Raw genomic sequence first — 12,205 nt, 5'->3', positions numbered from 1 at the left:
GGTCTCGCTTAGACCCAATGACTCAAGATGCATTTCTACATCAAGAGTCCATGGCATATAGTTTTTCCCAGTAATATCAAGAGCGATGAATTCGAGCTTTGCCAAGTTTGCCATGGTGGTACTAAAAATTACGATGCATTTTATTAGTTAATGAATATTGCAATACAAAGTAATGGATAAACAACAAGTACAAGTATTCGTAAAAATAAAGAAAACACACGAGGAGGATATTCTCCGATAAATACAAGACTGGTGAGTATGATAACCAAAATAATTAAAAATAACCTCGTGAAAGCCATCTTCTTTTTTTCTTCGAAAATTTGATGAAGAATAATTTTTAGAGAAGAAGAGAAAGTTGGAGTGATTGAATGTATTTGTGAGATTGTATTTATAGAGCAAAAACTAGCCGTTTTGTTACCGTTTATTACCGTTGGTGTATAAGAAAATAAATGTATGTATTTGTATAATTTTATGGTAATAATATGGTGTATATAATATTAGTCATATTTAAATAATTATGTATATCATATCACATTATTATAATTAGGTGTCATAAGTTATTTTGTTTAAAAAACCTTATAGGCTTTTATACTTGTCGTATCCCTTACCGGGAGTGTGGGATGTCGTCTTAACATCCTCCCAGGATTTATAACAAGTTTTTGAAAAAATTATTTTTATTATTTCTAACAATAACATTATATTATATATTACATATATAAACAATAAATAAATAACAGTAAAATAAATATTATTACTTTTGTTACCTTTTTCTTCTGTTCGGAGCTTGGAAAAATATGGAGGACTTTTAGAGCTTCGTGCTGATAACGTGTTGTGAAAAAGTAAAAATTTACGGTAAAAAAGTAAAAATCTCAAACTCTCAAAATTATCACACTACACACTTTATAATATTTTTCTCTCAACTCAATTGTGATTTTCTTCACAAATGAGAGATCTATTTATAGAAAATTTTTACAAATAATCCAAAAATAAAATACATCATTACCTACATCATCACACACTAATTTTCAATATTCAACACCTAATTTTACATAATTTTCAACATTCAACATTCACATTTTCAACACAAATATTTTTCACATTTTTAAATAATTTTTCAACATAAAGTACCCAATTGATATACATTAATAAATAAGGGACATACGGCAATTTAGTGGTCTCATTGTGTCGGGGAAAAAGCTGCCGGAACTCGAAGTGCTGACGCCATTCGCAGACGGCCTTGAATTGCTAAATATCCGATAGATGAAGGCTTAGGGTTTTGTGCGAGTGATGGTGGAGAGCAGGAGGAGGAAGCCCTTGGTGCTTGCTTCCACTGAAGCACTTGTTAATTCCTTGCTCAATCCTTCTAAACACATTGATGAAGAAGCCGCAGGAAGTCACCGGATCGCCCCATATCCATTGGCGGCCGGCCTGCAAGTAACTGCTGGAATTCTTAGACTCTCCAAGGACGCAACTGTAGATTTGCCTACACTCGATGATTCTTCATTGGTTGGGTTGTCCGCTTCTCTGCTTAAAAGATTATCCATTACTTCAGGATCGCTGGTAATGGATTTACGCCATTTTTGTGTTTTACGGCTACTTGGTGATGTTTATTTGGACAGATTGTGAAGTTACTTTGCCAAAGCAAATATTCCCCTGTCTCAAGTTTGGTGGCATGTCGTGTTCTCATTTTTTTCTTTTAAAATCTGGTGTTCTTTTTGGTATAGAGGAAAACAGATGGTTGATGAGTTGTTTTAAAAAAAATTCTTTGCCTTTCGATTATGTGTAGATACGTATCAAGAATTCTGATGCGAACATCAGTAGAATTGGGCAAGCTGTTGCTTTGGACCCTCCCAATGCTGATGAAAACTTGTCGGGTAATGGTTCACTCTGCTCGCAGTCTACGAGGACGATGGTGATCTTTCCATCATACTCCTACCCTCGAATTCAGTCAGCAACTTTGGATCCTGGAGTGGCTTTTTTATCTCCGACCCTAGCATTTAACTTGAACTTGCACCATTCATGCTTAAAATCTATTGTGCAGCAAGGCATGGAGACTTTGTCATCTTTGGTTGACGTAAAAAGGGATGGTGAAGAGATTGGGAAAGTACATGAGTCTTTTATTACCATAGGACTTGAACCTTGGGTGCAGTTACCTAAGTATGCCTCACACTTGAGAGCATCTTTTGTAAAGATACCAAAGTGTGGCACCCTTGAAAGTCTTAAAACTAGTTCATCAGTTGAAGCAATAGATCGTCAAGAGTTGATCGATGTGGCTTTAAATGCGTACTTTTCTGTTGACAGATTTCTTTCTAGAGGTGATCTCTTTACTATATGTGCACGGTGGAGCTGTAAATCAGAGTTGTGCATCTCCTGCAACCAAAAGATGTTGAATGGTGGTGATGATTTAATATACTTCAAGGTCAATTATTTTATGCATGCGCTGCATACGCTGTTACGTGTTCTACACATCTCAAGAGTGTCTTGAGGATTCCTGATCATGTATTAGATATTTTACCGGTTTTCAGGTTGTAGCTATGGAACCATTAGAGGAACCTGTTCTGAGAGTCAATCGTACTCGAACTGCTCTTGTTCTAGGAGGGGCCGTCTCTTCTGCTGTTCCTCCAGATCCTTTAATTTCACAAACAAAAGGTTTTTCACCTTTACAAGAGGATACAGTGCAGACTTTAGCCTCCATACTTGCACCGACATTGTGTCCATCGCGACTTTTATCAAAATTCAGGATTGCTATCCTATTGCATGGTCTTCCTGGTCTGTTATTAACTTTTAGCTCTGGTTGTTTGAAAATGTCCTTGTACTTATCATAGTCCCTCAGAATAAATTAATTTGTGAAGTAACATCTGAATTTGCTATCTTGTGCTGATCCCGAAGCTAATTGCAGGTTGTGGGAAAAGGACTGTGATCAGATACGTTGCTCATCAACTGGGTTTGCATGTGGTGGAATATAGTTGTCATAATTTCATGACATCTTCTGAAAACAAAACATCAGTTGCTCTGGCTGAAGCCTTCGATGTAGCCAGCAGGTATTCTGATACTGTTATGGTGTTGAACGTTAAGCTATAGTTCCTTTCTGTTTTCATTTTCTTGCATGGGGTTTTGGTGAAATGGGGCATTGGCTAAATCCTTGCTCTGTATGCGTCCGTTCTTATCTCTTCTGAGCTGGTGATATTTCTGTTTTCTTCTATTCAAATTCCTCGTATTTTTTACATGCTATTACTATTGTAGATATCGTCCAACCATTCTTCTTCTTCGACATTTTGAGGTTTTCAGCAAACCGACCTCTCAAGATGTGTCATCTCATGAGCAAGTTGGTGTTAACTCAGAAGTTGCATCTGTTATTAAGCAGTTTACAGAGCCATTTAACGAGGATGAATATGGCTACTTTGAAGAAAACTCACCTGATGATTCTGTAAGCTTGCTAGTTATCGAGTGTATATCACTTTATTTTCTCTCTTATGTGCAATAGCCTTTTTCTCTACCGCACAAGTATTAATTGCTTCTAATCAGATTTGATGTCATGGTCGATGATAGCTTCTTTGTTTATTTTGATTTCCCCCTTTTCAACCAATATATCTTATATAAAATAAAGAAGCAACAGTTACTATAAACAGTATTCAGAACTAAAAGTTCTGATGCTTTCTGTTACACTCGCATTGTAGGGCATATATTAAGCAAAAGATCAAGTGTAAAATGCTGAAATTTTTTTTCTAGAGCCTCCTTCAGAGCAGATTTAGCCAACTTATTTTGTTCATTAGAAACCTTCATCGCTTTATATCCATTTTTGAACTCCAACTCAATGCATTTGTGTTTTGAGTTACATTCTGAAATATTATCGGTTGCTTGATCTTATTTTTTTGGATAAATACCTCAGGATGGAAATGCAAACCTTTCATATGCAGCATGTAGCTAATGACTATGGAAGAAATGATTATAACATTCTCTTGTTTCTTTTGTCCAGCATTTAAAAATTGATGAAACGATAAACTGTCATCCAGTAATCTTGATAGCTGCTGCAGATAGTTCAGAAGGTCTTCCTCCAACTATTAGGCGCTGTTTCAGTCATGAAATAAAAATGGGAGCTCTCAGTGAAAAACAAAGGTTGCAATTGCTGTCTCAGTCCCTTCAGAGTGTTTTCCAGTCGAATCCAGATGTATGTTATTTTATTTTTCTCCCCTGGTTTTTGCAGTGACGTCTACGCATACCCTGATGATTTTAGTCGATACCATTTTGCTTGCCTTTATTCTCTCTGCAATGGTCTTATAAAATGATTAAAGTGATCTTAACATTTTACTTACCCTGAGTATGTTTTTTGTACTATTATGCTGAAGGTGCTTGTTGTACTTATCTAGCCGAATTTAATAATTTAGCCACTAGAAGTAGATACTTGAATAAGAGCGATGTCATTTCAATGCTTTTGTTGCTGTGTAACAACCTTTTGTTTTGAGGTTTTGATTTTTATTGTTTGCATCATTTCATACTGCAGATCTCTGTCGAGAAGATGATAAAAGATATAGTTGGACAGACGTCTGGTTTCATGCCCAGAGATTTGCGAGCTCTAATTGCAGATGCAGGTGCAAATTTAATATCTGAGGTGGGGATGGCAGACTCTGGGTTGGAAGAGAGAACATCTGAGTCCAATTTGATTGAAGATGACAAAAAGATAAGTGCTGCACATTTAGGGCTTGGGAAAGACAACTTAACCAAAGCTTTGGAACAATCCAAAAGAAGAAATGCATCAGCTCTCGGTACTCCAAAGGTGAACCAGACAAGGTCTTAATGAGAACTTTTGATAGTTCAGATATTGTATTTCTAGATCGCGGGTGATATGCTTTTGATAACAACTTCACCACAAAAAATGAGCTTCTCTGTTGAAAATTGGAGCTCTCTTAGGTCTTACCTTTGTCTGCAATTCATTTGTTTCAAAGAGATATAATTTATTCTTTGAGACACTCTTCCATTTTCCATGTGGAATAATCCTAGTTATCTTTGATGATCCTACTATAGGTACCGAACATCAAATGGGAAGATGTTGGTGGACTTGAGGACGTTAAAAAATCAATTCTGGACACCGTTCAGGTAAAAAACAGTCACTGGAAACATGTACATCATTTTGAGTCTTTGACTTCTAAGAATATATAGAGGTTATGTCCTGTTTTGTAAGGTAGTTGATCCAAAAGATATTTCTTGACTATTCAATAAAATTCTATCTTACTAAAATTGAGACTGTCTGCTTTCAACTGGTAAGGGTGGCAAATTTACTTCCCATTCCTTATTTTCAGATGAATGACCATTATTGACTAGTAAAATGACCATCACATTGACTCTTCATGAAAACTTACTCTCCGGCCGAGCATGTTTTGGACTTCCTTTTACTCGATCCTTTAGCTTGTTTTGATACTTAGTGTTTTGGATTTATATTGCCAGCTTCCTCTTCTTCATAAGGATTTATTTTCGTCTGGTTTGCGTAAACGATCAGGGGTTCTTCTTTATGGTCCTCCAGGGACTGGAAAGGTAGGTTCTGCTTTGAACATCCCCAATTTTTTCCATCATGATGTATCTGATAGACTTATAAATTCTTAGATTAGAATCCGGTACTATAATTTTTTCTGGTGCTATTTTCAGACATTACTGGCAAAAGCTGTTGCCACAGAATGTTCCTTGAACTTTCTGAGTGTGAAAGGACCTGAATTGATAAACATGTACATTGGAGAGTCAGAGAAAAACATCCGAGACATTTTTCAGAAGGTAGAAAGTGCTCTTTTTCTATCCTCAGGTGCACCTTAACTACACAAAATATTCAGGTTCAAATTAAGAACTGTTTTGTTGAATTCGACCTTATTTTTTTAGGCCAGAACAGCTCGCCCTTGTGTTATATTTTTTGACGAACTAGACTCTCTTGCCCCAGCCCGAGGTGCTTCTGGAGATTCTGGGGGTGTTATGGACAGAGTTGTTTCTCAGGTAAGGATAATAACAATCCTTTTGGAACATAATTGGAATTCCCAGACCTAACGTAAGAAGAAAATGTCCTAATGAGACCAAGACTAACATCAGTTTGTCATGGTCCCAGGTTTAGGTCATGTTATGGAATGATCAATGTATTTTGGATAGGGTTTCAAGGCTCGTTTTGAGACCGATCTCACATTTACTATTTGATTTAGAATTCTGGATATTCTTATTCCTTGCAACAATAGTTATTTAAATACAAGGAAGACAATTAATTTCCCTACAAGAAATATGCCGTAATTCCCCTATCCATGGCTAGAATGCATGCAATATTAAAAAAAGAAAAAAATCCTTCTAACTAATTCCTTATTTCTGAATCTTCCACCATTTCATCCTTGATTTTAGCAGTTTGTCCTTAATTCTTGCCCATTACATCTGTCTCCCCTTGGAAATCGTTACAAGCAAGAAAAAGAGAGATTCCGGGATCTTCAAATTGTTGCTGCTCTCTTTCTATTCTGAAAAATTCTCCACCACTTCAAGAACAATCGTGTAGGAGTATCTCAAGGATTAAGCGCAAATGCGGTAATTCTTAAATTCTTCCCACTTTAACTTTGGACAATCTCGTTACCATTTGAGGAACCAGGGCTCACCGTCGCACTTAAAGTGGAAAGAGGTCAACACTTCCTTGTCTTTCTCCGGTCCGTGTTGGTGTCGAAAAAAATTTTCACATTGACTAAGATATCTCATCAAGTCTGATTGGCTATTGTACCGGGGAAAATCTAGCTTCAAATTTTGAGGTACTCTTGATAAGTCGTCCTCGCTGTTGCGATGTCATTCAAAATGTTGGTCGGTGCGCCCCGTTGATTGCTGTTGTCTTTGCCCCCGATCTTCTTCCAATCATATGGTTGACAGACATTTTGATATCTCCTCCAATTGATCAAGATCTTGCTGCCTTTTTCCATTGGCTGCCATGCAGCTAGGGGGAGGCCCTTTATGGGGCCCTCGAGTGAGGCTTCGCTGATTGAGAATACCTCGGTAATAACTCTTTAGAATACTTGATGCAGCTTTACAAAAGCTTCAAATTGTTGTTATAGTGCATATTGTTATAGTGCTTGGAATCCCCCCCAATGACGACTGGCTCTGATACCAACCTGTTATGGTCTCAGGTTTGGATCCTGTTATGGGACGATCAATGTATTTTGAAAGGGTCTCGAGGCTCGTTTTGAGAGAACCTCGCGATCTCTTAGTTTTAAAGTCTCGTTGGAAGAGAACCTGAGATCTCGTGACAATTGTGAATAATTTTACTGATAATTTTATTAATAGAGTAACACTCTATTTATAATAGAGTACAATGATTCAAATAAAGATAATCATATTATATTAACATAAATAAAATATAACTCTAACTGAGAAATGATCCTATTTATTTAAAAATTAAATAAAGGATAAGATAACAACAAATACTCCTTTGGCGCTTGAACTTTCCATATTGGTGTAATGGGCTCTTGATATTACTCCCTCCTTGGAGATCATGGCTGTCCTCAACCACGTGAAAAGTGTAGGCAACCTCAGTCCACGCAAGTAGGTACTTGGATCTCTTCACGAATGATTGTTGCTGTTGGAGTATTTCAAAGGTTAGGCATAGGTGGAGGTGGTTCTTAAATTCCTCATGCTGTAACCATGGACTATCTTTTTCCAGCTTTAAAAAACCGAGTAAGACATTGGTCTCAAGATAAAAAAAGAAGCCAATCCACTCTTTTCTTTTTCTGGTGTTCATTGATGCCAAAAGAATTGTTGGCATCGGTTTAGCCCTCCTAGTGGATCGGACATCCCTCTGTGCTTTGGAAAATCCCATTCCGAATATTCAGCTCTCTGTTTTTTTGGTCATCCGTACCTTTTGTATAGCTTCAATCATCCTTGTTTGCCTGTGCACTTGGTCTAGCCGCAGCAATGGACAGTGACAATGTGCTGCCATCTGTGGTTTCGCAGCCACGCAGCTCCTTAGTACTTCTGCCTTTGTCCTTACCCCCTGCTGCTTCAGTTCTGGTTGCAGAGATAGTCAAGGATAATGCTTCCAGCTGGGCATGGAGTTATTGCTGCTGACGCTTGTTTGCAGCCCATCTTCCTTGTACATCTGGATAAATGCTTCAAATTGTTGCTGCAAGGTGTGAAAATCCTCCGTAACAATTGGCTCTAATAGCAATGGTCCCAGGTTTGGATCATAATATCAGATGATCAATGTATTTTGGATAAAGTTTTGAGGCTCTTTTTGAGATAACCTCGCGATCTCTTAGTTTTAAAGGCTCGTTGGGAGAGAATCTTATATCTCATGGCACAATATTGTGTATAATTTTCCTGATAATTTTATTAATAGAATCACACTCTGTTTATAATAGAACGCAATGAGTCAAATAGAGAAAATCATACCCTAATATAAATAAAAGTTCACTCTAAGAATGATCCTATTTATTGAAACTTAAATAGATGATAAGATAACAACAAATCCTACAAAAAATTATAGCAAAATAATCCTTCGGGTTTGAACTTTTCATATTGGTGCAATAGAGACACATAACAGTCAATGACATGAAATTTTAGTTTTTATTATATTTATAGTTTGTATCAATCATGTGATTGCCTAATTTGATTTATTTATGTCTAGATGCTTGCAGAAATTGATGGGTTGAATGATTCTTCACAGGTTTGTTGTAGTAATTCACTGCAGTGACTTTTTACTTTTCTTTCCACCTCTATTTTTTTTAGTTGATTCGCCTTCTTTTTTTCCTTCTTCCACTTCATTTTAGTTTGTGATTGTGGGGTTCTGTAGGACTTATTCATAATAGGTGCTAGCAACAGGCCAGATCTCATCGACCCTGCACTTCTGAGGCCAGGCAGATTTGATAAGCTCCTCTATGTTGGTGTTAATTCAGAAGCATCGTATAGGGAGAGGTTTGGTTTGTTTTTCAATTCTTTTGTAATTCATGTTTTCGATATACTTCCGTTAAAGTTGGTCCATTCTCTTTTTTCAGGGTCCTTAAAGCTCTTACGAGGAAGTTTAAACTGCATGAGCATGTGTCATTATATGAGATAGCACAGAAATGCCCTCCAAATTTTACTGGTGCTGATATGTACGCTCTTTGTGCTGATGCTTGGTTTCGAGCTGCAAAAAACAAGGCACGTCCTCAGCTTGTCTTATCATTTCGAACTTGACATCTGAGTAATAATTTCATCGTGTTGCCAACTTTTCACATTCCTTTGACTCTCACTTGACCAAGATAGAGATTATAGGAATCAGATTCTTCCTTTGATATTTCCAAGTATGTTTGCAGATAGAACCAGAGATATAAAGGCACTACCATACCGTCTTATTGATTTACAGTGAATTAAGAACGTTTCTTTATAACCATTTTTATAGGCGTTAAGTGCTGACTCTAAATCAAGCTTGGATGATCTATCGGACTCCATCGTTGTCGAGTATGAGGATTTTATTGAGGTACGATATCCTATTTGCACTTGTCAAAGATTTCACATATCGTCTGATTTGATTCGATCTTCTCTTTCTTTACTCGTGGCTGAGTCATTGTTCTGCACCTTGAAGGTCTTGAGAGAACTTTCTCCTTCCCTCTCGATGGCTGAGCTGAAGAAATATGAGTTGCTGCGGGATCAATTCCAAGGTCCGTCGAGGATGAACTGACTCAGTGTTGTGTACTTTTAATATTTTGTTATTTTATAACAATCCTAATAATCTCCGTTTAAGTTGCCACAACATTCAATACCTTCCCAAATATTGATGTATATATAAAAGTTTCAAGTCAACCGATAGTTAATATATATTCCATTGCAAATTGTCCCCTGTTTTAGTTCACATGCATGATAAATACAAGATGGAATTCAGAAGTGCATGAGATAAAATAAAGGTGGGAATCAAATAATATTCCAAAGTTATGAGTCACTAAACATAAAACTATTGCCTAAAATGCATTTCTTGAAGCATATTCTTTGCCACCTGCACAGGAATTCTAACATTTTACCTTACCTGTAAGTGAGAACCTCGTGGATGTCAATTGCATGGCTTCACTTCACAGGAACTTTTGGGCCCTATTTCTGTTACTAGAAAACAAAATGCATGGCTGCCCCTTTTTTAGTCGAAATAAATTTAAATCTGAAACTTTAATTCATCTGGAAATAGATTTTTGTTATTGTATGTAGATGAGGTAACGTGGGCTATTGGCAGCCTAGTGTGACAAAAAATTAATGGATAAGTATGGAAAAGATTGGCTAAACTCATGGTCTATGAAACTTCCATTGAAAATAGTGGACGGTGTGGATTTCTCCTGCCGTTTTGAGAATTGGTGGTGCATATAATCTTGAAAGCCAAAAAAAGAATAGCAAAAAAGAAGTGGAAAATGATGCAGGCAATATATAGATAAGGACCATAATTTTTACGTAGGCTTGAGCAATTTGACCGACAGCCTAGTTTGTGTGACCTCGGGATATATGTGGAAATAAATACTTTAATGAATAGATTTTTATCATGAATAATATTTAAAATATTAAGTTTATAAAAATGTTTAATTAATTAATAGTTTAAACTTGCTTATATGTTAACAATTTTAGTTAGATCCTCAGCAAATTTATTCATAAAAAAGAAACATAAGAAAATTGTCGGTTTATATTAAAAGTGGCGACTTTTTCTTTTTTCTTTTTTTTAGGAAAAAGAAGACCGTTTATTTAATTGTTAGAGGTTTTCTTTTATTGAAAATTTTAAATAAATAATTTAACTATTATGACACTTCTTAGTTTTTAGTAATATATAAGCTTTGGCATCGTGCCACACGTTCCCATACTATGATAATCATATTACTCAAGGGGCATTTGGTTCATGTGATAAGGTAGGTTTATTTTTTTTAACCCACCTTATCTATCGTTTGGTACGCGTGATTATTTAACCAAGTCAATCCCTCCTATGAATGATTAAGTTATATTAGGTAGGTTAAAATAATACATCCGCACCCCCTAGGATTATTTATCCCACTCTTAATTCATCATATTTTTCCAATTTTACCCTTCTTCTAAATTCAAACTCACCACCACTTCCTTCCACTGACCGTCCACCGGCAACCCCCGCCGCCGGCAACCGTCGGCCACCGCCGGCCACCTCCGGCTACCGTCGACCATCTCCGCTGACCACCACCGCCGACCTCCGCCTCTTCCGACCGACCGACCGCCGCTTCCGACCGACCACCGCCGACCTCCGAAAACCTCCGGCCGACCCCGTCGCCGCCGCCGCCGGAGTGGAAGAATAAAAAAAAAAGAAGAAAGGGCAATTTTGTCATTTTATCAAAAAATTCAAAATTATCTCACACTTAAAAATCATACCAAACATAATACAATTTTACATTATATTACATTTCTATCACAATCATTTCTTTTATCATTTACATACTAATTTTATTTTATCCTCCAAACCAAACGTAGCCTGAATAGTTTTATATTGTATAATATTCTTCATTGATAATCATATTACTCATAGTTTTATATTTCTTTATATAGATTATCTTAGCACGTTTTTTAAGTTTGCTTGGGGTGATCCCGCCTTTCGTTTTCTATACGAAAAATTATAGAATCTATGAAGTAAAACTTACATGGATGGTTGCACATTGGGTTGATGGTGAGATTTTTTTATTAGTTATTTTGATATTATGTTTTTAATTATTTTATGTGTAGTGTTTTGTGTTTAGCCTTGGTTTTACGAAAGAGTGTCATAATTGGTTGTACCATGTGGTGTACTTATCTTCCCTTGTTTGTTTCGTTGGCTGAAAAGCAAGATCCCTTTGAAGTCTGTTGAAACATGATGAAGGTGTTTCTTTTGATTTGATGATTTTTTGAATATTCATGTTCATAATTTTGATGAAGATGAATGAGAAGGCGTAGGTGTTGATGAATTGGATAAATGAGAAAAATAGTTGTTGATGAACTTTTAATGCGCAAAGATCTAGATGATGAAGACTTTTCGAATGTCAAAAGTATAGGTGTTAGATGAATTTTTGGTGTAAAAACCTTTAGCTGTTGAGAAAAGTGTAGGTGTTAATGATTTGAATAATTCTAAAGTTATATATATGAATGACAAGGACAACAATGAAGTTGTAGGAGATAATTCCGAGATAAGATCATATGATGATCGTGAAAAAATTAGTGAACTTAATTTGGTGGTGAAAAATATTTTGGACGATGTGGCAAAAGA

At 36.4% G+C, this 12,205-nt stretch overlaps 1 protein-coding gene across 4 annotated transcripts; it reads left to right on the top strand.

The window, feature by feature from the left end:
• The first annotated feature begins 1,159 nt into the window (after window positions 1–1,159).
• Window positions 1,160–9,821, top strand: LOC140973345 (peroxisomal ATPase PEX6). 4 transcript variants are annotated; one of them, XM_073436060.1, is made up of 16 exons: window positions 1,160–1,560; window positions 1,787–2,419; window positions 2,526–2,769; window positions 2,900–3,041; window positions 3,289–3,427; window positions 3,977–4,168; window positions 4,502–4,774; window positions 5,023–5,094; window positions 5,443–5,529; window positions 5,641–5,763; window positions 5,866–5,976; window positions 8,624–8,662; window positions 8,789–8,910; window positions 8,991–9,135; window positions 9,377–9,454; window positions 9,560–9,821. In XM_073436060.1, the coding sequence occupies exons 1-16, from the start codon at window positions 1,288–1,290 to the stop codon at window positions 9,653–9,655; spliced, it is 2,769 nt and encodes a 922-aa protein (XP_073292161.1). In that variant the 5' UTR covers window positions 1,160–1,287; the 3' UTR covers window positions 9,656–9,821. The 4 variants fall into 4 exon arrangements, 2 of the variants coding, with proteins under 2 accessions (XP_073292161.1, XP_073292160.1); XM_073436059.1 differs by having other exon boundaries at window positions 1,161–1,560; window positions 3,244–3,427; XR_012174620.1 differs by lacking the exons at window positions 9,377–9,454; window positions 9,560–9,821 and having other exon boundaries at window positions 3,244–3,427; window positions 8,805–8,910.
• Window positions 9,822–12,205: the final 2,384 nt, after the last annotated feature.

The sequence above is a fragment of the Primulina huaijiensis genome, chromosome 3 (genome assembly GCF_012295235.1).
Source record: "Primulina huaijiensis isolate GDHJ02 chromosome 3, ASM1229523v2, whole genome shotgun sequence".
Classification (NCBI taxonomy): domain Eukaryota; kingdom Viridiplantae; phylum Streptophyta; class Magnoliopsida; order Lamiales; family Gesneriaceae; genus Primulina; species Primulina huaijiensis.
The sequence above is the reverse complement of the archived record's forward strand: the minus strand, read 5'-3'. Positions and strand labels throughout refer to the sequence as shown.